Source organism: Trachurus japonicus, chromosome 14 (assembly GCF_045865225.1).
Source record: "Trachurus japonicus isolate A0001 chromosome 14, Traja_1.0".
NCBI lineage: Eukaryota > Metazoa > Chordata > Actinopteri > Carangiformes > Carangidae > Trachurus > Trachurus japonicus.
Genome location: NC_140920.1, coordinates 10,918,769 through 10,941,397, shown reverse-complemented (window position 1 = coordinate 10,941,397; position 22,629 = coordinate 10,918,769). Strand labels below are relative to the sequence as shown.

General features: G+C 41.9%; 3 protein-coding genes across 3 annotated transcripts; 2 read left to right on the top strand and 1 right to left on the bottom strand.

The window, feature by feature from the left end:
• Nucleotides 1-426: 426 nt before the first annotated feature.
• Nucleotides 427-2,819, bottom strand: bkgd (beta-keto-L-gulonate decarboxylase). The gene is made up of 8 exons (XM_085797471.1): nucleotides 2,638-2,819; nucleotides 2,451-2,549; nucleotides 2,090-2,163; nucleotides 1,891-1,992; nucleotides 1,544-1,720; nucleotides 1,093-1,242; nucleotides 891-1,007; nucleotides 427-800 (listed from the first exon to the last, which is right to left on the bottom strand). Exons 1-8 carry the CDS (start codon nucleotides 2,702-2,704, stop codon nucleotides 627-629), a joined length of 960 nt encoding a protein of 319 aa, XP_085653597.1. The 5' UTR covers nucleotides 2,705-2,819; the 3' UTR covers nucleotides 427-626.
• Nucleotides 2,820-3,345: 526 nt separating this feature from the next.
• On the top strand, nucleotides 3,346-9,513 carry pho (phoenix). Its single transcript, XM_085797469.1, has 5 exons — nucleotides 3,346-3,853; nucleotides 4,373-4,682; nucleotides 4,773-4,900; nucleotides 5,738-5,780; nucleotides 5,870-9,513. Exons 1-5 carry the CDS (start codon nucleotides 3,687-3,689, stop codon nucleotides 8,768-8,770), a joined length of 3,549 nt encoding a protein of 1,182 aa, XP_085653595.1. The 5' UTR covers nucleotides 3,346-3,686; the 3' UTR covers nucleotides 8,771-9,513.
• Nucleotides 9,514-9,929: 416 nt separating this feature from the next.
• On the top strand, nucleotides 9,930-19,162 carry aspa (aspartoacylase). The gene is made up of 6 exons (XM_085797470.1): nucleotides 9,930-10,376; nucleotides 13,072-13,267; nucleotides 14,500-14,593; nucleotides 16,056-16,163; nucleotides 17,707-17,816; nucleotides 18,010-19,162. The coding sequence occupies exons 1-6, from the start codon at nucleotides 10,135-10,137 to the stop codon at nucleotides 18,199-18,201; spliced, it is 942 nt and encodes a 313-aa protein (XP_085653596.1). The 5' UTR covers nucleotides 9,930-10,134; the 3' UTR covers nucleotides 18,202-19,162.
• The last annotated feature ends 3,467 nt before the right edge of the window (nucleotides 19,163-22,629 follow it).

Here is a 22,629-nt window from a genome sequence, read left to right as displayed (position 1 = left end):
ACACATATGCATTCACATACCCAAAAATTAAAACACTGAGGAGTTAAAAAAAAATACTGAGGAAACACTATCTTACACCAAAAGCGTCCACACTTACACTAAACAATTTGTACTTAGTGGGGAAAACACTAGAGTGGATAAAAACTAAGACAAAACAGGTAAATGGAATTAAATAAAATATCCTCTATTCTGTTCCTTTACCTTGTGACTATTGAAGTACCAACACAGGTGTTCGCACCTCTGGCTGGTTAGACCTCTACTGGGAGCAAGAAGAAATGTCTGTGTATGGCAACTAAAGGTGTGTAAAATGTAAGATAGCAGGCACCTGCTTCCTGTGTGTTTTACTGTACCAGTATTTATTTACATGTACTATGTATTGCCATTTAGAAATTCTGTCAAGACAAAAGACAAAGCAAACACTTGAGAGAATTTTTGAACATTTTGATGTTGATTTTTATTTCATGAAATGCAGTGATTTTGTTTATAAGAAGAATATAACATTTTAGAGATGTGACTTTAAGGCAAATATTCACAGATGATCATTTGTGATGAATTATACTCCATAGAACCTAATCAGTACAGTTTGATGCATTTAATCAAGGGTTGCTGTGTTTAAAACGTGTTTTTCAATCTCGTCCCACTCCATGAGTCTCTTTGGGCCTGTCAATGCGATACACAAACTCTGCAGGCATGAAGTAGCCCAAGTACTCCACACTGTCAGGTGTGGTGTCTATGTAGTAGTGGCCACCCTCCCCATGGTGGCTGAAGCAGTGGGTGTGCTCCACCCGCAGATCCAAACCCTGAAGACACAGCAAACAAATGAAGAAAACCACAATTCAAGAAAGTCTGCTTTGCAAATGCACTTCTGATTTGTGTTGTGCTCTACTTACAGGATCTCTGGATACGAGCACTGACTGGCAGATGAGTGGAGCACTGACTTCAAAGTGTTTGAGCCAGTTGTTGACCTCATCGTTGGTGTTGAGCGGGCAGACTGAGAACTCTCTTGGCTAAAGATAAGGCAACACAAGGAAATAAAGCAACACATGTACCGTAAATGTCAGTAACTATTACTACTACACATTCATTATTTACCATGATGTGGATTTTTGCTTTCCCTTTCTGGATGATGAAGGTGCCTCCAAGAGCCAGGCTTTTATCAGGGTAGCGGCCTTCAAGAGTCTTCCTCAAGGCCGTCACAAGACTGTGGCCTCCTGTCCTCTTCTTAGCCCGCACCTCTATGACCTGAAGAGGTGCATGGGTAAAGAGCAGCACAACAAGTCAGCTTGTATAGTCACTGTCATTTTGTTAATATGTATTCATTCAGATAGTAGCCGGCATGGTCATGGGGCAGTTCATGCGCAACAATTCTGTTATTAACTTGCAGATAATTGTGTTTGAGTTCATATATAACCAAAGAAGTTCATTATTGGCCAGAAACCAAAGTCAGTAATGACAATGCATTTTTGAAGGAGCTCCAAATGCATTATCATACACTCTCTGAGGTAAAAGAGCTACAGAGTCAGATTAAGACAAATGAGATTACCTTCCCAGACTTCCCTTCGCAGGCATACAGATTGCCCAGAAGGCCAAAGTTGCAGTCAGAAAATTTGTCGCTGTATTTCTCTAGCAGACACTGGCCATCAGCTGGATTGATGGAGGAGAAGTAACTGCTGTTCACCGCAGACTTTCCCTCTGCTTCTGTCAGAACCAGAGGCATCAGCTGAGGATGAGATGAGAGTATTTATTCAATCAGCTTCTGCATCACAACCCCTGGTTTCAAAGCAGACAATAACAGCAGCACAAACTATACTGAAGGAGGATCTCCTGATTTATTAATGCCAACATGTTGCTTTCGGCTGCATAAAGTATTAGTCGTAAAAATGAAGTAACCTCTGCATTCATCCCGACAATCCTGGAGGCAGCACCAGCTGCACCTAGGATGAAAGCTCCTGGTAGCTCCACCTCTTTAGATATATTGTTCATGTCGTATTCCTGGATGAAGGAAGATGAAAACTGATATAATAATCTCATTTAACACATTATATGCATTATCTTTAGACAATGCACCCCGTGTGACAGGAAATTCTACCTTGTGCTTTTGAACCAAGGGGACCAGGTATGGTACACCACCAACATCAGTGATACGAGGGCTTCCACAAAGGCCTGCAGAATGAGGGCAGTAGTGACAGTAACAAGAAAATATTACGTAACACAAATCTGGAAGGGCTCCAATGTCCTACATGCAACAATTGCTAAATCAGTGTTTCACTATAATCTGTAATGTAAGTTCAAGAGTGCATGAATGGACAAAATCCATGTAACATACACAAGATTGATGGATTTTACTCTTCTCAATAGTTTCTGATTATTGTGAATGGATTTAGAGAAGTGTGCAGACTGTGGAGTTATGTGTGACATGACATCACGTGTGCACAGTGGGCTCTTCTTACCTTTGACAGGGAACTGGAATGGCTCTTTGGTTAAATCTGGACAATCCACGACACTCACTTTAACTTCTGCAAAGTTGTCTTCCAGTCCTGTTTGTAAAACTGCAACAAGCCATCATGTTTACATTAATCAGCCTTCACGAATTTGCTCTTTGCCACTTTGTCTGTTTATCATAGCTGAGCTTCTTACCACTACGCAGCTCCTCCAGATCGGGAGCGTGCAGCTCGACCCTCTCAGTTTTGCTGATATCTGCCATGGCTCCTGGTTCCCTCTGGCCCGGGCAGACTGGACCAGCAGACTGTTAGCGGTGCAGGGGAAGCCGATGGTTGAAGCGAGTTCACTACTGTTTGGTTAAAGTACAACCAAAGAGTAAGGACACTATTGAGATAATTCCCAACCCGGATAGCGTTTCATCGTCTATGCAGAACTGGTAAAACTATCAACATCTAAATTCATACAGGTGTTTTGTTCATGAGTAGTAATATTATAATAAGTTGTGTGGATGTATGTCTTATATGCAATATTTATATTGATTTGTATGGATAATCCAAAAAATGTTTATTTATTTAAACAAATTGTTTCAAGTTTCACAATATTGACCCCTAACCAGTGCATCTTTAATAATATTGGTTTTGGGTTAATATTGAAAATATTTTTCCCATATTTTTTTAATAGAATAAAACAAATCAAACAAATATCTACTTGATTCTAATTATGTGTGTAGCCTATAACATTCACAGTTTTATTTTATTTGTTCATTCTATTTAGTTAGTTAGTTAGTTAGTTAGTTAGTTAGTTAGTTAGTTAGTTAGTTAGTTAGTTAGTTAGTTAGTTAGTTAGTTAGTTAGTTAGAGAGGGGAAAAAAGATTAAGAACATCTTGACTTCAATGTGGGAATCCGCGTAGTCAAAAAAGGAAGTGGGCAGGAGTGAAGCCTCTTGTTTCCGTCTCTCTTCTTTGATTGTCGGTCAGGTGACGTTTCTTCGGCGCGTTCGTGACGTACGTTCACTTCCTGGTTCTGCTGAAAACACGTGTGGTGTCTTGTTTTCATGTGTTTGTCGTGGTCTCCTGCGAGGAATAGCAACGGCACAACTTTAAGGAAAATACCGATAAATGTCACCGCCGGGTCCGTACAGCAGAGGTTCATGCAGCCGCTTCGTTTGTGGCGCCAAGAGGATTCAGTCTCCTGTCATTTTCTAGCAATAACAGACCACCACGACTATCTCCCGCGGTGCCACGATGACAGGGGTGCGTAAATCACTCAGATATACAAAGCCAATTGCCGCTGTTGAAGGTTTATCAACCGGGAGCCAACGTGTCCGAGTCCCTCCAGATAATGTAGAGATAACATCCCCCAAACCTAAGTCCTCGGCGGGAGAGACAAGGGAGGATGAAGAAGCAGAAAGGTAAGGATGCCCCTAACACATGGCACTACACTGACCCAGCCCCTCTGGTAGCAGGAGGAGGAAGCTGCCTTCAAAGCTTTTGTTTTGTTTATTTTGTTTATTTAGATCCCCATTAGCTTTTGCCACGCAGCAGCTATTCTTCCTGGGGTCTTTTCATCGTAATAAATGACAAATACAAACCATTAACAGTAACACACAACACATTAATACATAAAAACAAAAATACATACAGAAAACACATACTTAATACATACACATACAAAACAAAACATCCAAGACAAACACTTAACATTATTACCCGCTCCTACATTGAATCACTACACAACAAGGATGCCAGGACCCAATTTACAAATATAGGCTACTAATGGTCAAAATTGCCATCAAAATAATAATCTCTTAGTTTCATTTTAAAACTAACCATGTTTCTTTGTTGTATAACATAATTCGGAAGGGCATTCCACTCCTTCATAGCTCTAGTGAAGTCTGACTTCTCTCATGTGTAATTGTGTGTCTGTGCAGTGATTCAGGGGACAGCCTGTTCATAACTCAGAAACCAGTACCTGAGGCTGTGAGGTCAGCAGGACGGCGTCGCCACAACAGTCTGAGGTCAGACCCATCATCATCACCACCAAGAGATCTGGATCTGGATCTGGATGAAAGTGCAGATGAGTTTTCATCCTCCGACTCCGCTGAAGAAGCCAAACCCAAGAGAAGGAGTGGAAAGAGAGCACAGTTGCCTCGGTTAAATTTCTCATTCCTCAGAGCGACAGAGAAAAGAACGAAGACCAGGAGAGGTTTATTAACTGTAGATCGTAATACATCGCTTCATGTAAGGACAACCAGTACTTCAATATGCATTTATTTGGCTGTATATTTTGTTAATGTTATCTGGCACTAAAGTCTTCCCTTTTTTCTACAGACTCATATAATGGGAGGCTTCTTTCTAAATGTGAGAGAGCTGTCTGAGGGCCGTCGGCAAGGGGATGATTCTCACTGGTCTTTACCAACAGTCGACAAGGACGGAGAAGACATATCTCCACTGTCAGAGTGAGTAATCAGGCTCATTTGAAGTCACATGTGCAGTATAATTGTATTTTGAAAGAGCAGCCTAGGTCCATCACCACCACCTCAACCCCCAACTAAGGATAAGTGTCTTATCTTCCATGTGTTTAGCATGATGTTAAACACAATTTAAAGAGGAACTATGCAAGATTTACACCTTAATTAAGTAGTTTTAGAGTAATTGTGATGGTTAAATGACGTCTCTTGGCCGAAAACCAACCTTGCAAGATCAGTACCTCCGACCCGGTGTCCGAAATCTCATCTTGCATGAAACATGAACTGCTTTACAGCACTACGACAAAAACACGCCCTGTAATCCGTAATCTCTTGTCAACGTCACCCACCCATGAATGGTCTTATAATAGATCAATGCACCCACCTCGGTAGACATCGCTCCATGGATTGCCATCTCGCTGGCTTTGTTGAAAACTATTGCACATGGCTCATAGCTGTGAGTTTTTATGACAATGAAAATATGCACGCCGAAAGTGTAGGCGGAGCTCCGCAGAGGAAAAAAAGCAACCAAAACAGCGAAAAAGACCGGCATAGTTCCCCTTTAATAGTTTTCTTAACTATCACAATGCTCCGAACAGCCTGCCTGAACATCTGATAATGACCAAGTGTTGTTGTCTTTCACTGCTGTTTGTTTATTTTTATAGCTATCTTTTAACAATTCCCTTCATTATATATCTTTTGTCTTTCTTTCTTTTTAATTTTGAGCTGTTTTTGAGGGAGTATGTGAGTCACTTGCAGGTCACTTTTTATACAGGATGCTATAAAAGACTGGTTGAATGGTAATAAAACGCATCTATTTCATTACAGTGGAGAAGACAGTGGGTCAGAAAGTGAAGACATGAAAGTGGTGGTAAGTGCTCAGTTAAAACAAACAAGAATGAATGGCTCAGTACTCATTAGTGTTAACTCATTCTCTCTCATGTGTGTGTCATCTCCCAGGAAAGGTCGCGTTTTGTTGGACCTTCAAAGTGTTCACAACCCTGGTGCATGAAATCAAGTAGTGGCAGCCAAGAGAGACAAAAGAAAACAACGGATCAAGCACCAGCTAAGGCATCCACTGCGACAAGGGACAGAAACACTGCGGCCCGAACCGAGACATCAAGGACTAATAGACGATTTACCAGAGGAAATTTAAACATTGTTTTACAGGAAAAACAAAATGAGAAAGAGCAGTGTGATGATAGTGATGCTACTGTTTGTGAGGCACTCGAACAGGGACCTCCACAGGCACGGGAACATCTAGGGGAACACACGCTCAATGGCAGAGATGCTTCCCCACTTAGAACAGAGCCTCAAGCTGATGTTTTCCACACGGACGATCTGTTGCACACAGGGCAGCAGCAGGAGGACGTACCTGACAGCCAAGGTCTTCTCCACGGTCTCCCAGACCTAATAATTGACATTAATTATAAGAGGCTACAATATGAACCCAGGGTGAAGAGGAAGAAGAAAAAGGCAAAAGGAGTTCATGGAGGTGTAGAGGGAGAAAAGGGCCAGAGTCAGGAAGAGCCAGAGGGTCGGACTCGGCACGCCGCAGCGTCTGTGAGTTTGGAGACAGAAGAGATTCCCAGTCTGTCTGAGGATAATCCAGCAGAGCCCCCGGCACCACAGACCAGTGACGAGCCCGAGCCTAATGAAGGAAATTCGTCACATGATGATGACATCCCACTGAGAGAGGGGGAGAGGCACAGTCCTGATTCAAAACAACTGAAAAAGAAGTCGGCAGCAGACAACGGTGGAGAGGAGCGGGACGGAAACGTAGAATCTGATGTGGGATTGGAGAGCGATTCTCTGCTTCCAGTGATGTGTGATGTGGTGAATGACAACAAAGAGGAGAAAAAGAAGAAGAAAAAAAAGAAAAAGAGGGAAAGAAATGATGAGGGTGAAGAGGGGATTGAGCCGTTACCGTTGAGCACCGTTTCAGAACCAGCTAGTGATGATGTTGAGAGACAGGGGAAAAAGAAAAAGAGGAAAAAAGAAAAGATGGTTGTAAATGTGGAGGAACCGGAGGAAGCTGTGAATGTGACCTCGGATCAGTTAGAAGCTTCTGGAGAAAGATTAGAAAATGACAAGAAAAGAAAAAAGAAAAAGAATCAGTTGTCAGCTTCTCATGATGGTGTTGAAGTTGGAGGTGAGGACGGTGCAGATGTGGGCTCGCCTCATGATGTAACCTTGGAGGAAAGTACAGAACAGTCAACGAAGAGGAAGAAAAAGAAAAAAAAGAGGGAAAGAAATGATGAGGGTGAAGAGGTCATAGAGCAGTTGCAGTTGAGCACAGTTTCAGAACCAGCTAGTGATGATGTTGAGACACGGGGGAAAAAGAAAAAGAGGAAAAAAGAAAAGATGATTGTAAATGTGGAGGAACCGGAGGAAGCTGTGAATGTGACCTCAGATCGACCTCCGACATCAGAAGGAGCGTTGGAAGCTTCTGGAGAAAGATTAGAAAATCACAAGAAAAGAAAAAAGAAAAGGAAGCAGTTGTCAGCTTCTCACGATGGTGTTCAAGTTGGAGGTGAGGACGGTGCAGATATGGGCTCGCCTCATGATGTAGCCTTGGAGGAAAGTACAGAACAGTCAATAAAAAAGAAGAAAAAGAGGGAAAGAAATGATGAGGGTGAAGAGGTCATAGAGCAGTTATCGTTCAGTACAGTTTCAGAACCAGCTAGTGATGATGTTGAGATACAGGGGAAAAAGAAAAAGAGGAAAAAAGAAAAGATGGTTGTAAATGTGGAGGAAGCTGTGAATGTGACCTCGGATCAGTTAGAAGCTTCTGGAGAAAGATTAGAAAGTGACAAGAAAAGAAAAAAGAAAAAGAAGCAGATGTCAGCTTCTCACGATGATGTTCAAGTTCGACATGAGGATGGTGCAGATGTGGGCTCAGCTCATGATGTAACCTTGGAGGAAAGTACAGAACAGTCAATAAAAAAGAAGAAAAAGAAGAAGAAAAAGGAAAGTATCCCTGAAGAGGAGGATATTTCTAGAACTCCTGACAAAAGCAAAAAGGTTAACGGAGCTGGAGATTCCCAGACAACAGAGGAGGGCCCCAACGACCAAGATGCTGAAGTGGTGTCTAAGGAAAAGAAGAAGAAGAAGAAGAAAAAGAGTGAAATATTTAGCGAAAAAGTCTCGGAAGATGCTTTGACACAAACCGATGATTCAGTGTCTGTGCGGAAAAAGGAAAAAAAGAAGAGGACCTCTTCCTTCCTCGTTGCTGATGCCGAGGAAAAAGACGCTCAAGCGCAGGACAAACAAAGCTCGACATCTGGAGCTGCTCGTGTCTGGGATGCACAAAAGCTCGTTGTCAGCGGCGGCGATGTCGAGGCAGAATCAGCAGAAATCGCTGGAAATGTGGAGGCCTCTAACGACGACGGGTCCAGGAAGAAGAAAAGGAAGAGGGAGAAGTCTGTAGCGCAGGAGAGCGTGGAGCAAGATCACGAGCTGGATTTCAGAAAAACAAAGGAAATATGTCTGAGCTCTTTGCCCGAAACCAACGACACAGCGGTGAAGAAGAAAAAGAAGAAACGGAAGCGGAGCAATAGCGAGTCGGTGACCTCCATAGAAATATGTATAAGTTCATCTGAAGCAGCGTGTCGAACCGACGAGGCTGTGGAGGTAAAGAAAAAGAAGAAGAAGAGGAAAAAAGAGAGTAGTCCAGCTGCTGCTACTGATGATGCTGAAACAGAGGAAGCTGTGCAGAGAAGCTGTAGCTCACCTTCCTATGAGGGCGAAGACAAACAGTCGACTTTAGCTTCACCGTCTCCTGTAGCAGTTGATGTGAAAGAAAAGAAAAAGAAGAAAAAGGTCAAATCCACTGATGATGTGTTGCTTCAGACAGACTGAACGTGCCAAAATAAAAACACACAAAACCAAATACAAGGAAACTAATAAGCTAATGAGTGCTCCCAGCGTCAGGTCCAGCAGCACAGAGGACATTTCAGCGTGCCAGTAAGAACAAGTCCAAAAAGACCAAAGGGAAACTTCATAACCAAAATGTGGACTTCCTCAGTGATGGTTAGGCTGAACCTGCTGTTGAGAGAAGTTCTCCACAAACACAACCTACCTGTTTATACCTGTTACAGCTAAAACTTATATGAGGCTGTTGATGTTTTTAAAAGACTGACAGTGCCTTCAAAGTGAAAATGTGACTATGAGGTCGTGCAGCTTTCACACTGGATTTGTTTTGTATCAAAACATTTTATTTTATTTTATTGATGTTTTGAATTCAACTTAGTCAGATCATCTGACTCATATACAATGTGAACACCTAGCCTGCCACCTAATGGGCATTTGAGAAGAATTGAGATCTTCAGATTTTTCTGTTCTGTCAATAACTGCCAATAATGTCCTACAACCTCTACGAACAGATGTGGTGTAGACCGTTTGTTATTTATACCTTAGAGAACATTTATTTTAGTACTAAAAAGGGCTGATGCAATATACTCGGATTCATACAGTTAAGTGTAATTGCCATGATAGTATTGTGATGCAGATATTCGGCGCTGCACTTCATCTTTTCATACTTAGTACTTTTTCACTGTAATGGCCACAGACTTTTCTTATTTGAGAGTAATTTGTTTGCCAGGCAAACCACGCAATAAAGTTTTAATTTTACTGATGGCACTGTTTGTTGTCTTCTGTAGTTATCATGGCATTGTCATTTTGGTTTCTTTTAGCTAAAATAATAGGTTTAAAGCTTTATATGATGTGAAATTCTATTTAAAAAACAAGGAAGGCACCGCTCAAACTTAACAGTTTTATTTTGAAGGTACTAACCGGAAGTTGTGCATCCCGTCATTTCTAGCTTCAACAGCCCGGCCGTAAATACAATAAAGCGTGGATGTTGTTTCAACACAGTTTATTTTGGAAGTTTTTAACCGGAAATCGGTGGTTAACGTAGCGTGTGTGTTTGACGGCGATAGGTAAACAATGGGAGGAACCTTGTTATCCAGAGTTTGGGTTGCAACTCGAGATGTCGTGCACAACTCAGCGCATTTTACGCACAGTGACTGACCACAACAAGCCAGCGGGCACGTTACGTAAGCGCGCAGCCACAGCAGGCATTTAAACCGTGAGTGTGTGTGAAGCTCCAGCTAGAAAGTTTCCCCCCCCCGTGCTGCCGAAAGCCCGTGTATGTGTTGTCGTGTGCGTGTGTGTGACAACGCGTCTCCTTCCGCTCTCCGCACACCTGTTTACTTCATCCAGACATGTCCTCGTACAACAACAGCGCGTGCTTTAGCGAAGCCACCAGAGTCGCTATTTTCGGGGGGACGCACGGGAACGAGATGTCAGGCGTGACGCTGGTGAACCTGTGGATGAAGAACGGCGCCGAGATCCAGAGGAAGAGGGTCGAGACCAAACCCTTCATCACCAACCCGAAGGCTGTGGAGAAGTGCACCAGATACGTGGACACGGACCTGAACCGAGCCTTCACCCCGGAGAACCTCAGGTAAATAAACACACCGACACAGTGGAGGATGCTGCTGCTGCTGTTGTTGTTGTTGTTGTTGTTGCTCCTACCTGTGGGACAAAGATGGAGTGGAAACTTTTCATGCCACACATACATAACCATTGTGACATTGTCTCAGTGTGGTGTCATTTATTTACATCGTGTTATTATTATGGCTGGTGTTTTTTTTCTTTCTTTCTTTCACTGCTCTGTGTCCACTGTGGAAATGTGTTGGAAATATAATGACAGCGCAAATTATGTAACATTATTGACACATTAATTAATCTGTGTGTGCTCTGTCAGACAAATGAAGAAAAATGATAATATTTTTCTTCATTTGTCTGTGGGAAAAACGTGGAGGTGAAAACACCCCAGATAGATAGCAGCCTATAGCTATGTAATGAAAGGAAAGGTCATAAAGAGAAACAGGCGATATCTTGTAAATGAGCACTTTAATCTAGATTTCCCCACATTTAACAGGCTCGTGGACATTTCCATCACGCTGTCATTATCACAGGTAGGGGGGTGCATGTTTACCATCAGCCGTGCCCCCCCTCCACCACCACCACGACCACCACTAGCCCACCTCCCCTTTGCCAATACAGCAGAGCAGTTTGTCCCCTCCTCCCCCGGACTTCAGCTGACTGTCAGCCAGCAGGAAAAACGTGAGCGGAACGTGACCGAGCTGCAAATGCTTTAAGACGAAGAGATTTCTCTTCTTTTTTTTATTCCTTCTATTTGGTGTGCACTATGGTGGAAATGAGGGTCTTACGCAAACGCTGGCTCATACATTCAGTGCGCATGAACACACACAACAGCCTATTTACTAATGTGGTTGGATAACAACAGCGTCTCCCACTATTCATAAATCATCACCAGAGAGCTGTAATAACATCCTCAAGGTTATTATACATGAGTGTGAGAGCTACTTAATGGGGAAATGGTTTATTGTCTTCTTACCATAATATTTATGAGATTTAAATTTGACCTTTTTCACTATGTTGTAATTGATAATCCTGTTATGCATAATACTGTGTATAGGCTACTCACTCTGGTATACTTTAGTACAGTTTTGAGGTTCTTGTACTCTACATGAGTACCTCACTTTACTACTAATCTACCTTTTCTTCCACCACATGTGTCTGACAGGTTGCTTTGGTTAATTATCAGTTTGTGTTATTAAATAATAGAAATATGACCCATCTTCACAGTATGATGTTTGTTAAAGATTCAAATATCAAACTGTACTGTGACTCTACAGTAATTAGCACCGCCTTGACCAATTACATCATTCAGTTCTTAATACATCAATAGTAATGATCTAGTTATGTAATAATATAATCCCGACATGGCCAATCTACATAATGAGTAATACATAAAGTACATTCTGTTGCTCTAATCTAAGTTATGAAAGAATTGGAATGCTTTTACTTGTGATGGGTTAGTCTCATTGTGTGGTGCTGCTGCTTTTCACTCAAGTGAATAAATTGAATATTTCTGACACTACTGGTGAGTATACACAGAAGTGGCAGGGACTGTACGTAATAGTATTATAAGATTTAAATGCTGTATTTCATTGAGGTGGTAGGAGCTCAGTCGGCGTGGCTGAAGTTACAGTTTCTGCCACATCACGCAAATGTTTAATGATCCTTAGAAATCTTCTCAGCACTTGAGGCTTACAAACTGCTTGGCAACATATAAGAAGATTAACCACTTTGGAGACTCTTTCTAAAAACAGCCCGTGGTGTCCTTTTCTTGAGCTGAAATAGACAGACAGCCCCGCTCTTTCTCATATTTACTATGTGTGTCTCTGTGTGTGTGTGTGTGCCCTCATAGTTGAAGTCAGTATTTTGGAGTCCACTTTATCAGCTGTAGCTCACAACTGTGCTTGTGTAGCCTACTGATGGTCAGACAATGGCAGATTTTTGCTGAAAATGGGGTCTAAAGAGCAGATGTGAGGGGAGGCGAGACAATATGTGCAGTAGAGGTACTATTCTACAGTAGCTTGGAGAATGTCCTAGACTAGTGGTTATTTTGAAATGCTTTGAAAGAGCTAAGAGAAAAAAAGGGACAGCTCCCATTCTCTGCTCATAGTGTGCAGAATGTCTGTCTGGGGGAGGAAAAAAAAAAAAAAAAAAAGCAAGTTTAGCCTGGGGACAAAACAAAGTTCTCAAGGATCCCTTGTGCAGGCATGCATGGCTGAAAGAAAGTGGATTAAATTTCTTCTTAACGCTCACAAAAGGAGGCCACTGTCCCTGTATCCCCGCACAGAGTTAATGGCTACTATGACTTTGAACCGTAGGAAATGAGGTCGTATCATGGTGATCATGGAGAGGTCATTAGCTGTTAGTAATGTTTCACTGGTGGTGCCGACACGTGAGGAGCGGTAAATGGAAACTATACATTCACCACAGTTAATCTGTTGAGTTGACTTATAGGTTGTATAGGTCACTGAGCTTTTTTCTCCCCGTGGTCCGTGGTTCAGTGAAAGTGTTACAGGGCATGTAGGGCAGAGAGACACCCTGGTGTAAATCATTAACATGCTTCATCATTGTTCCTTTGGCTGAATTGTCTGATAAGATCTGAATGTGCCGGTGTCTGATTGCTTTCTCATATGTGCGGGTGTGTATGCATGTGTCTGTGTATGTGTGTGTCCGTGTGTGTGTGTGTGTCTGTGTGTGTGTGTGTCCTGCAGTGCCCCAGGAGGAGATGACTTGCCCTATGAGGTCCAGAGAGCCCAGGAGATCAACAGGATATTTGGACCCAAAGGGAGCCCAGAGGCCTATGATGTCATCTTTGACCTCCACAACACGACATCCAACATGGGCTGCACTCTGATTCTGGAAAGCTCCAAAGACCACTTTAATCTGCAGATGATGAACTACATCAAGGTGACAGCCTGGAGGATGTGGGAGGTTTTGAAAGTTATGGCGCAAACACACTTCCAGCAGTCAATCTGCAACATTAGCTGCCCTGCTGACCTGCTGTCACACTTGCAGATAGCCAAAATAAAATTTAAGGTGGATTTTTATCACTAAGCATCAGTGGAAATACATGGAATATATGTTTTTTTTCTGCAAATATGTTATACACAGCACAGTTTGGGGTACATGCAGACACTTATCTTTACAAAAGGAAAGACACTTCCCCGTGTCTCCAGTTTCCCCTCATTTCTAGTGAGTCAATGTTTTCCTAAGATGAGGTCCGTCTGGAGAAACTCAGTTAACCTATGTAAACAGTTGAATCATCAGTTTACTTTTAGGTGTCAGACCAGGTCATTTAAAGGATCAACCATCCAAATACACCAGGAGGATTCCTGCTTCCCTCCATTCTCTTCATAACATATGCTATTAGTGCAGTTATCCTCTTATCACCTCTTTCCCTTTGACATGAAACAAATGAGAGCAGAGCAGCACCAGGTAACAGAAGAGGAACCAAAAGTAACACACTCACACGTTACTGTGAGCAACAGGTCAAAAGAACTGTGTTCACAGCTTTTAGAAACACAAAGTTCTGCACAGAGACACACCACAGACAACAGACAGACTTCAGGAATCAGCCCAGTGTACTATTACCAGACCTCAGTTGTTCAGTGACTAATGTCTCGGCCTTGTGTTCGATAACAAAGTGAACTTTGAGTTTTCGGCCCAACTTTCCAGCATGAGCAGACAATCATTCTTTGGTTCGGAAACTCTCTGTAATGATTTTTGGACTTGTTTCTTGAACAAACCTGTCTTTGTGTAAAGGGAAGATCCAGTGGGAAATCATCCTTCAAATCTACCCTGATAAATCACAGTCTCAGGCTCAGAAAATCACTTGTGTGAATAAAGATGTATTTTTCCATCGGCAGCTCTGAGAGCCGACCAACCTGCTCTTGATTCATGCACATTGTCCCTGTGTTCGTCATTGTGTGTCTGTGTGAGTTTGTGTGAGTGTGTGTCACATTTGTTCTGAAGTGAGCTGTTGCAGATTTAATTTTCCGTTCTATCAAGCAGAGCCTTGAAGCAGTCACTCACAGTTCGGTGTGTTTGAGACAGTTGGCAGGTGGCAGCATGTGACTGTGTTAAGGTGCCACTGAGATCTTCCTCTCAGACCTTGTTCTTGTTGTGTTTTTGCGTTACAGAAAGCCATCGCTCCAGCCAGTTGTCTTGTTCTGCTGAATGAACACCCTCTTCTGAAATATTCCACTTCACGGTCTGTGGCCAAGCACCCTGTGGGTGAGTCTCTCATGTCCAGCCAAATGTGTCCGAAGACATCAGCGGGGGCAGGGTTAGGGTTTAATGGGGGTGCGGGTAGGAATTCGGTGTGGGGTCAACGGGGACACAGTTTGAATGAGGGGCAGGGGTTGTATTTTTACAAAATACATGCATTAAGACTTTAGAACTACTACACTGGTAGACTAGTTACATGGTCATTCACTGTAAAGAAGGGATGACAGACAAACTCCTTTAAATATTAAAAAAGCATATGAAAATGCATATAGCTGCTATTTATAGACATGGGCAGAATATATCAAAATGATCACCAGTAGTCTGTTTTCTCTTTGTGATGATTTCCATTTGTGTGATGGTGGCACAGTGGTAAAGTGGTTAGCACTGTCACCTCAAGAAGCTTCTTGTTAGTGACTCTAAATTCCCTGTAGGTGTGAATGTGAGTGTGTATGCTTTTTGTCTCTGTATGTTGATCTTGTGATAGACTATTGACCTGTCCAGGGTGTACCCCGCCTTCGCCCTATGTTAGCTGGGATTTACTCCAGCAACCCTGCATTAATAAGCATTAGGCTATAGACAAGGGATTTGGCTGACTTTCCAATAATAAATGTGACAACACTTAAGGGGATACTTCACCTAAAATCGATAATTCACCAATTTTCAGGGAAGGGTTTGGAGAACTTTCGGAGTCATCAAAACGCTGCTGGAGTTCCCGCGGATAATGGCGGTGGATAAAGTTCACTTTTGAATCGTCCAAAACACACACTATGAAACATCCAAATACCTCCATACTGCTCGTCCGTTCTGATCCGAGTGTCCTGAAGCCGTGAGACAGCCGTGCGTTCGTCGTTGTAAACCATTGGATGTATGATGTAAACACGGAAGACAGCAAATCTCGTGCAAGCGCACAAACATCAACAGAGCCACTGGGAGCTACTATTACAACAAGGCTAAAAACAGAGATCAAATGAATTTTTTACGAGCAACTTTTTCATGTCGTAGCTTCAGGACACTTGGGTCAGTACAGACGAGCAGTATGGAGGTATTTGGATGTTTCATAGTGTGTGTTTTGGACGATTCAAAAGTGAGCTCTATCCGGACCCCCCCTGGAACTCCAAAAGCGTTTTGATAACTCTCCAAACCCTTCCTTGGCATGACAGTAAGTAGAAAATTGGTGAAGTGTCCCTTTAACATAGAGGCCTCTTCTCCTGGAGCCCTGAGCCTGTATCCACCATTCAGTATTGTATCCATGACAGTAATCAGCCACCTACCACTCATCACCCTCTGGCTGTGGATGGGGGCAAATCAATCAGTTTCAGGGGCTCATGCCACTCATCTAACCTAAACCCCTGAACAACTGACATATTGTGTTATGTTATATTTAAGATATTCAAAATTCATCCATTTGGTTAAACAATGGTAGTTTTATGTGTGTTAATTTGTCATGTGATTGGTTGTTTGACTGCAGGTCTGGAAGTGGGTCCTCAACCTCAAGGTGTACTGAGGAGTAATATCTTCGAAGCTATGAGGGTGATACTGAAACATGCTCTGGATTTCATTGAACTGTTTAATGAAGGTAAGACAGAGATCCCAGATCAGCTTAAAACTGAAGCTATAACATGCCACATGCACAGTATGTGGCTGCATTGTGAGATTGTAAAGGAGTATGCAGAAGCAGTTGAAACTGAAGCCCGTTGTTCTAAAAGTTTTGTATAAAATGTTCTCTAGACTTATATTATGATTCATAATGTGTTATGCAATGGAAAAGTAAGTTGTTTACAGTCTGTCTTCCTGCTTATCAGCATCATTGTGACAGGAAACATTTTGTGACAAAGTGTCCAAGGGTGTTCGTCTGATTCATGCAGATGTACATCCACTCAGATCTCTAAATTTATCTGCATCTGGCTCATCACGCCTCCGCTCTCTTCCCTAAGGCACAGCACCGTGTTCGCAGTGATGAGGTGCTAGGCAGCTCTTCCTTCCCCCTTTTTTTACGTAAACAAGCCGTGTGTGCCAAGTGTGAGTTGCAGTCTGTTGGTTTTCCCTGACTGGCCTGCTGCTGAATGGCCTGCTTGTTGGAAGTTGGTCAGCTTCCATGTCGTTAGAGTCTGGCTGCCAATGCTGTTGTAATCTTCTGTCGTGGGGCCACACTGGTGCCGATGAATGCTCTGGCACGGTGATGAATCGGTTCCTGCGTTTTGAAGCTGAGGCGCATGAAGAAATGACTCATTTAGCAATAACAGACATCGTTACAGTTCAATATGTGTCTGTCTGAAGAGCAACGGACAGATATAGAGTCAGTGGAAAAACCATGGTGACTTATCACAACATTTGTTCTTTGTAGCCTGCGCTGCTTCTTGCATATCAATGCGGCTCAGCGGTTTAACTTTGACAAGCTCATTTAAGCATCTACTTAGTTAATCTCTGAGCTCTGCCAACAGCCACTACACTTCCTGCTCAATTCAGGGGACTGCATCTAAGGTCACGTTGACACAGAACAGTAACATCCAGCTACCGTACTATAATTTAGTTAAATTAGATTTAGTTAATTAAAGTTATCAGTTTAATTAACAGCTGATTAGACTCAGAAAAGCACATACAGTAGAAGTATGAGTTAGAAGAGTGAGACACAACAGCAGTTTTCCTTTGTATCTATGCTAAACTGTACATAAAGAATATTATTATTATCATTATTATTATTTTTAAATCCATTACAACTTTTAATTATTGTGAATGGAACAAGGTGCACCCTTACATAGGTGACAGCACATCACGTTGTCTTCACTCATTGCACATTACTCTTAAGGAATACTGCATGAGTTTTGCATATAGAGAAAATGACATTACATTATACATTTTAACATTAGGTTGACCTCAACACGTATAGAAGAGATTTGCATAATCATAAGTTGCTGATTAGTGCTCTCCCATTCTGTTTCTGCTGAGCAGGAAGTGTATCGGAGCTACAGCTGATCACAATTCAGTGCTGCCGAAAAATTGACCATGCAATATCCTTTCAGTGCATGCATGGATAATGTCTCTTTCACATATTACATGATAAGCTGGATATTCTAGCATAATTACAATACTGGAGATGTTCTTATCTGTGTGTTTTTCAGGCATGGAGTTCCCTCCCTGTACAGTGGAGGTTTTCCGGGTCTTAGAGAGGATCGACTATCCCAGAGATGCCAATGGGAACATCATCGCCATGGTGCACCCCAATCTGCAGGTAAAAAAATTAGACCACCCCGGTTCGCACATGCTTTCACTCACTCAGTCATATTAGACCTTTTCACTCTGTAAATTCGAGTTATTATGAAAGAGGAAATGAGAAGTCTTTGGTGTCTTTATGAGAATATATTGTTTTAGTTTTAGCAACACGCTCAAGTTACTCTTCCTGTGGTTATTGCTCGTTGTTTCAGGACGGCGACTGGGAGCCGCTGAACCCTGGTGACCCTATGTTCCAAACGTTTGACGGAAAGACCATCCACTACCAAGGCTCCGGCGCTGTCTATCCCACTTTTATTAATGAGGCAGCCTATTATGAAAAACAACAGGCATTTGTAACCACTAGGCGAGAAACCTTGGTAGCCAGTGGCATCAGAAAAGCATGAAAACTGCTTTGTGAGGCTAACGGCGGTCGTTGATGTATGTTAGCCACTGCAACAATCTGTGTGTAGATTTTTGCACTTTGTTCTGTTAGAAACTGAACAGACTCTCCTCACATAATGACTAGATACCATCTTTTACACACTGATTAAATTTTTTTTATGCTTTTACTATCAGAAAATCACTTAACTATGCAAAGAATATTTGTGGAGACTTTGTGAAAGTCTTTGATCTGAAGACTGGTATATTGTGGTAAGCATTTACAATACTGCTCTTATTTAAAAGAATATATTTACATTACATCAACTAAGTTTTTATAATATTAAAGGCCAGGCCTAATCATTGGTGGCTTCTGAATCATGATACAACACTCCTTTAAGTTTGCTACTGCTGCTCAGGAAGGCCATTGAGGATCATAACCTGCAACCTTTGACCCAAAACTGTAGTTGTTTGTCTTCCTCTGAAAATATATTTGTAACATCTATAGCAGGGTGTTCGTGGCCTTTGATACTACCTACCTGTAACTCTAGTGGTTGCATCTGTGGTGCTGTCCTGTTGTTGCCTTAATGGGAATTTCTGACAAAAGTGCACAGCAAACATTGAGAGGAATTTGTAGATTATATGTGTTGAATAACAAGATATTATTTTGATAAGAAATGGTATATGTCCGAACGGGATGCAGTTTGAAACGTGTTTTATAATAATATATTTGTGTCTCTATTTTGATATACTTGTACTGTATGTGTGGTTTTAAGTAATGTATAGGACTTGTTGAATCATGGGAAAGCATATGTACTTTCTAATGTTTTTACGTCGTTGTCGTCTCCACGTGTGTCACTGTGGTCTTACAGTAATTCATTTTTCATTCAGCAATATTTTTGGTAGCACCATTTATATGATTAGTGAAGCTCACTGTCATTGAGGTCCTGTGGAAATGATCCAATCAATAAATATAGTACTATGCTACACTGTGCTATTTCATTACATGCAGACGGGGAGCCCTCCTGTGTTTCTGTGGCTCTTCGTGCTCGTTCTGTTACGTGTAGTGTAGCGGCTGCAGCCACAAGAGGGCGTCACACAAACACTAATCCACATCCTCCACTTGTGACTCATGCTGCTGTAGCAGACAGTACAGTGGACTGGCCAGATGCAAACCGTCAGTTATTTTGCTCATCATCAGCCTGTCACTGTTGCAGTGCATGTCAGTGCACTGTGGCCAGTAATGCAGTCATTTCAAGGAATTTAACTATTTAATGAGCATTATTCCCCTTGTCTCAACACAAAAAGCTTTTTTCCAGTGTTTTATGTGAACTTTGCTATTAACATGCAAATAGGGTATTTTTTTTTATATAAGAAGATATATTTGTGGTTTTCAGAGCCAAAAATCACCGCAGTGTAATTTTACATCTCCTCTCTCAGGCTTCTCCCTTGAGCTCTAGTAACAAGAGGTTAGTCAGCGAATCAGAGGAGAGGCTCCCCTGATTGGCTGGCTGTTTTCTGGGTGATCTAATAAAGATATAATGGATTTCAGGTAAACACTAGGAGAAACCAAATGTTTGAGATTGGATGGTGGGTCCGGACTCCAGAAGTCCTGAAGGTTGGTTTTAAGACTCAGTCTCTGAAACAGGTTGTGTACATTTCTCTCATGTAGAACCAAGACCTGCTTTATTATCAAAATAACAAGAGAATCTTACTTTATGCAATATTTAAAGTCTGATTGTAGCATACACATGTACATTGCTGAGTCACTGCACATGGTGTGCTGTTGCCAGCATCAAGCAACGCAGGCTACCTCACACTGTATGTTGCACTTGCAGTGTTTATAGTAGACACACAGATGTGCTTATATTGACACTGGCTGAAGTTACCTAGCATACTGTACCTAGAGATTTCCAGGTCTTTCATCCTGTTGCTGTTTATGGTTGCATCTCATTTGCAGCTATTCACTCCATTCATCAGCCAAATCAGAATTAATATGTCTCAGGACATCTGGACATGAAAAGGAGTGTAGGAGGCAGAGCGATGTGGCAGAACTCCCAGGAATACAGTATGTTTAAGTGTGGGGTATGAGACATCACAAAAACACAACAGCACACACTGTCAGCATCATTGCATTGATGCATTCCTTTACCTTATTGTGCACTTGTTTCATGCAGTAGGCTACATACACATACTGTATATTTGGATCAGAGCAGTGGTTCATTTGATGCCTGATGGTGAAAGTACTTTGGGAATGAGATATAAAGAAAACAGTTGGTCATCTCCACTGGTTGTGCACAGTCCAGTTTCCCTGTGTTATTATCTTTTGAGGGAGATGGCACTGAGCTAAAACTAATCAAAACCTGACATGAGACCATCTCATCAGTAAAGTATGTCTTAGCTGAGACTTCTGCACTCTACATGCTGACCGTGCTGCTGAACAATTATGGTCCATACATTTCCTACTATTTCATCTCCGGCTCGTGAGTAGTAATTTAGTTTCACAACTACGGGCTGGTCATGGCTGGCCCCTCTCATCTATTCATTACTGTAACCCTATCAGGGCTCTCAGGCCTGCAGCAAGTGCTGATCAATGATCCCCTCTGGCTACTGGAAGCTTTTAGGAGAATGATGTTTCAGTTCTGGGCAAAGATCCAGACAGGCACTCGAATACACCAAGCGTCCATCTCTACCTCCACTCTCTCCCTCCGTAGTGTCTCTTCTAGCATCTCTGCTGTTGTACGTATAGCATTACAACTCTGTTTTACTGGAAGTCCTCTGCTTGGCTGCTCACCATGTTTTTATCTGGGCGCAGCTGTGTGCTACCTACCGAGATTAAAGCAATCAGGTTTTAGTTTTACTTCTTTGTTTGATACAGGCGTGACAGAGATGATGTTTATCAAAATCAAAATGTTTTCAAGGTAAAAAATATCCAGTGTTGAGAAAGAATATGTGAAACCACTGGATTTAAACAATTTTTGTAGTGATTGGTCACCAACACACCCATTAAACTTTTAATAAACCTCATTTGGCAGCTATAACATCAAACCAACATTTCAATCAGCTGCCAATCAAACACATACAATGTATATTTTTTTTACAATGTCTGCTGTGAATATTTCTCAGTACTAACTCAACTGGATCAGGGTCTGGGCTCCGACTGGGACACTCCAACAGGTGTTTTTTTTCTTGTTGTTTAAAGTCTTTCCTCTGTAGATTGAGTTTGATGTTCTGAAGCATTTCCCTGCTGCATCACCCAGCTCCCACTGAGCCTCAGTAGGTGTTCAGTCACCATGACATTATCCTCTAAAATACTTTGATAAACTTGGGAATTGGTTTTCTCCTGATTGATGCTGATCTGTCCAGGCCCAGAGGCAGCAAAGCCACAAATTATTATGCTCCCTCCTCTTTATTTTACCTTTTGGGATGATGTTTTCATGTTGATATGTGCCCTTTTTGCACCATGCATAGCACCACATGTTTTTCCTCAAAAATATTCAGTTTCATAGTCCATAAAACATTTTCCCTGTAGCGTTGTTTGGCAAAGATCAGGCATGCATGTATACGTGATGTTCTTTCTTATGGAGCAAGGCCACTTCCTCCCTTATGTCCTGCCATCCATCATGCACCATGCAACTACCATGAACTGCATATGTTAGATTCATGCATCATTTTATCTGCTTAAATGATTCCTTTAAGCTTTTGTCTGCTACTCTGACCTTGTGCTTTTAGGGAGAGTAGTCGCAGAGTGGTAACAGCATTGCTAAATTTAAAAACACTGAACCAGTGAATAGAAAGTAAATGTTTATCTGGTATGCCTCAAATCAAATGGGTGGGAATATTGCTGAGGAAGTGCGGTGATAGAATAACCTCAGTCAAAACACAAGAGAGAATGAGGATGTGTTAGAATTTCTGGATTTTATTGTGCTTGCATGGACTACATACGTGGCATAACATGCATAAACAAATGTACATAAGATGCACTGATGCCTGCAGTGTTTCCTCTAAGGCCCGATGGCAAGTCTGATACTGAACCATTGTTCTTCTTTCTTAATGTCAAACCACTGACACTAACAGCTATAGGGAAGAAGACACAGTCTCTGCCTTTCTTTTGCAACAATGAAGACCAATAATAACTGGTATTGATGAGAAGTCCCTTTCCATAATAAAAGAAAATGTGATATAATAATAAGAAATCCAAATATGGATCTGTGTAAACCCAACACAGCAGCCTCCATCCTTACAGCTTTACCTCTCCCTGTATATGAGTTTTCTACTGGTGAGACATACAATGGTCTGTGGCATTGTGCAAGGAGCCACAAGCACCACGTGTACAGAAACCCACGAGAAAACATTGTAAAAATAACACTTGACTTGTGTTCTGCTTCCTCATCTGTGAGTTATATGACATTTCTCTGTCTGGTGTTACCCTATTACCGAAAGGGCATGTGATT

Bases quoted from the DNA above. Each gene is read 5' to 3' on its own strand.
- bkgd (XM_085797471.1), bottom strand. From the start codon at position 2,704: ATGGCAGATATCAGCAAAACTGAGAGGGTCGAGCTGCACGCTCCCGAT. The intron at 2,550-2,637 runs GTAAGAAGCTCA...GGCTTGTTGCAG, and splicing joins TCTGGAGGAGCTGCGTAGTG to TTTTACAAACAGGACTGGAA. The intron at 1,993-2,089 runs GTAGAATTTCCT...TCCTTCATCCAG, and splicing joins CCTTGGTTCAAAAGCACAAG to GAATACGACATGAACAATAT.
- aspa (XM_085797470.1), top strand. From the start codon at position 10,135: ATGTCCTCGTACAACAACAGCGCGTGCTTTAGCGAAGCCACCAGAGTC. The intron at 14,594-16,055 runs GTGAGTCTCTCA...GTTTGACTGCAG, and splicing joins TGTGGCCAAGCACCCTGTGG to GTCTGGAAGTGGGTCCTCAA. The intron at 16,164-17,706 runs GTAAGACAGAGA...TGTGTTTTTCAG, and splicing joins CATTGAACTGTTTAATGAAG to GCATGGAGTTCCCTCCCTGT.
- pho (XM_085797469.1), top strand. From the start codon at position 3,687: ATGACAGGGGTGCGTAAATCACTCAGATATACAAAGCCAATTGCCGCT. The intron at 3,854-4,372 runs GTAAGGATGCCC...GTGTCTGTGCAG, and splicing joins GAGGATGAAGAAGCAGAAAG to TGATTCAGGGGACAGCCTGT. The intron at 5,781-5,869 runs GTAAGTGCTCAG...GTCATCTCCCAG, and splicing joins GTGAAGACATGAAAGTGGTG to GAAAGGTCGCGTTTTGTTGG.